The 223-nt window shown below is 66.8% G+C and overlaps 1 protein-coding gene across 1 annotated transcript in view; it reads left to right on the top strand.

Annotated features, from left to right (window-relative positions):
• The first annotated feature begins 6 nt into the window (after window positions 1-6).
• CXXC4 (CXXC finger protein 4) overlaps window positions 7-223 on the top strand; it is a 27,990-nt gene continuing 27,773 nt past the window's right edge. Inside the window, exon 1 of the mRNA XM_027772920.1 lies at window positions 7-223. Coding sequence (XP_027628721.1) covers window positions 18-223 — 206 coding nt within the window. The 5' untranslated portion in view covers window positions 7-17.

Genomic DNA, 223 nt, shown 5'->3' with positions numbered 1-223 from the left:
TCTTACCGCCCTGCACGATGAACACCAATGTCTGCGTGGAGCCGGGGCCGAGCCCGGAGGCCCCGGGCTTGCCCAAGGAGAGCCACCTGCCCGAGGGGGCCCTCAACAGCCTTGTGGATTACAACTCGGAGATGGAGCGCTACCGCTCCTTCGCCACCTCCTTCTACAAGACCAACGGGGGCGCCTTCCCGCAGGCCGCCAAGATCGCGCGCATCACCACCCC

The sequence above is a fragment of the Tupaia chinensis genome, unplaced genomic scaffold (genome assembly GCF_000334495.1).
Source record: "Tupaia chinensis unplaced genomic scaffold, TupChi_1.0 Scaffold000315_1, whole genome shotgun sequence".
Classification (NCBI taxonomy): Eukaryota; Metazoa; Chordata; class Mammalia; order Scandentia; family Tupaiidae; genus Tupaia; species Tupaia belangeri.
The sequence above is the reverse complement of the archived record's forward strand: the minus strand, read 5'-3'. Positions and strand labels throughout refer to the sequence as shown.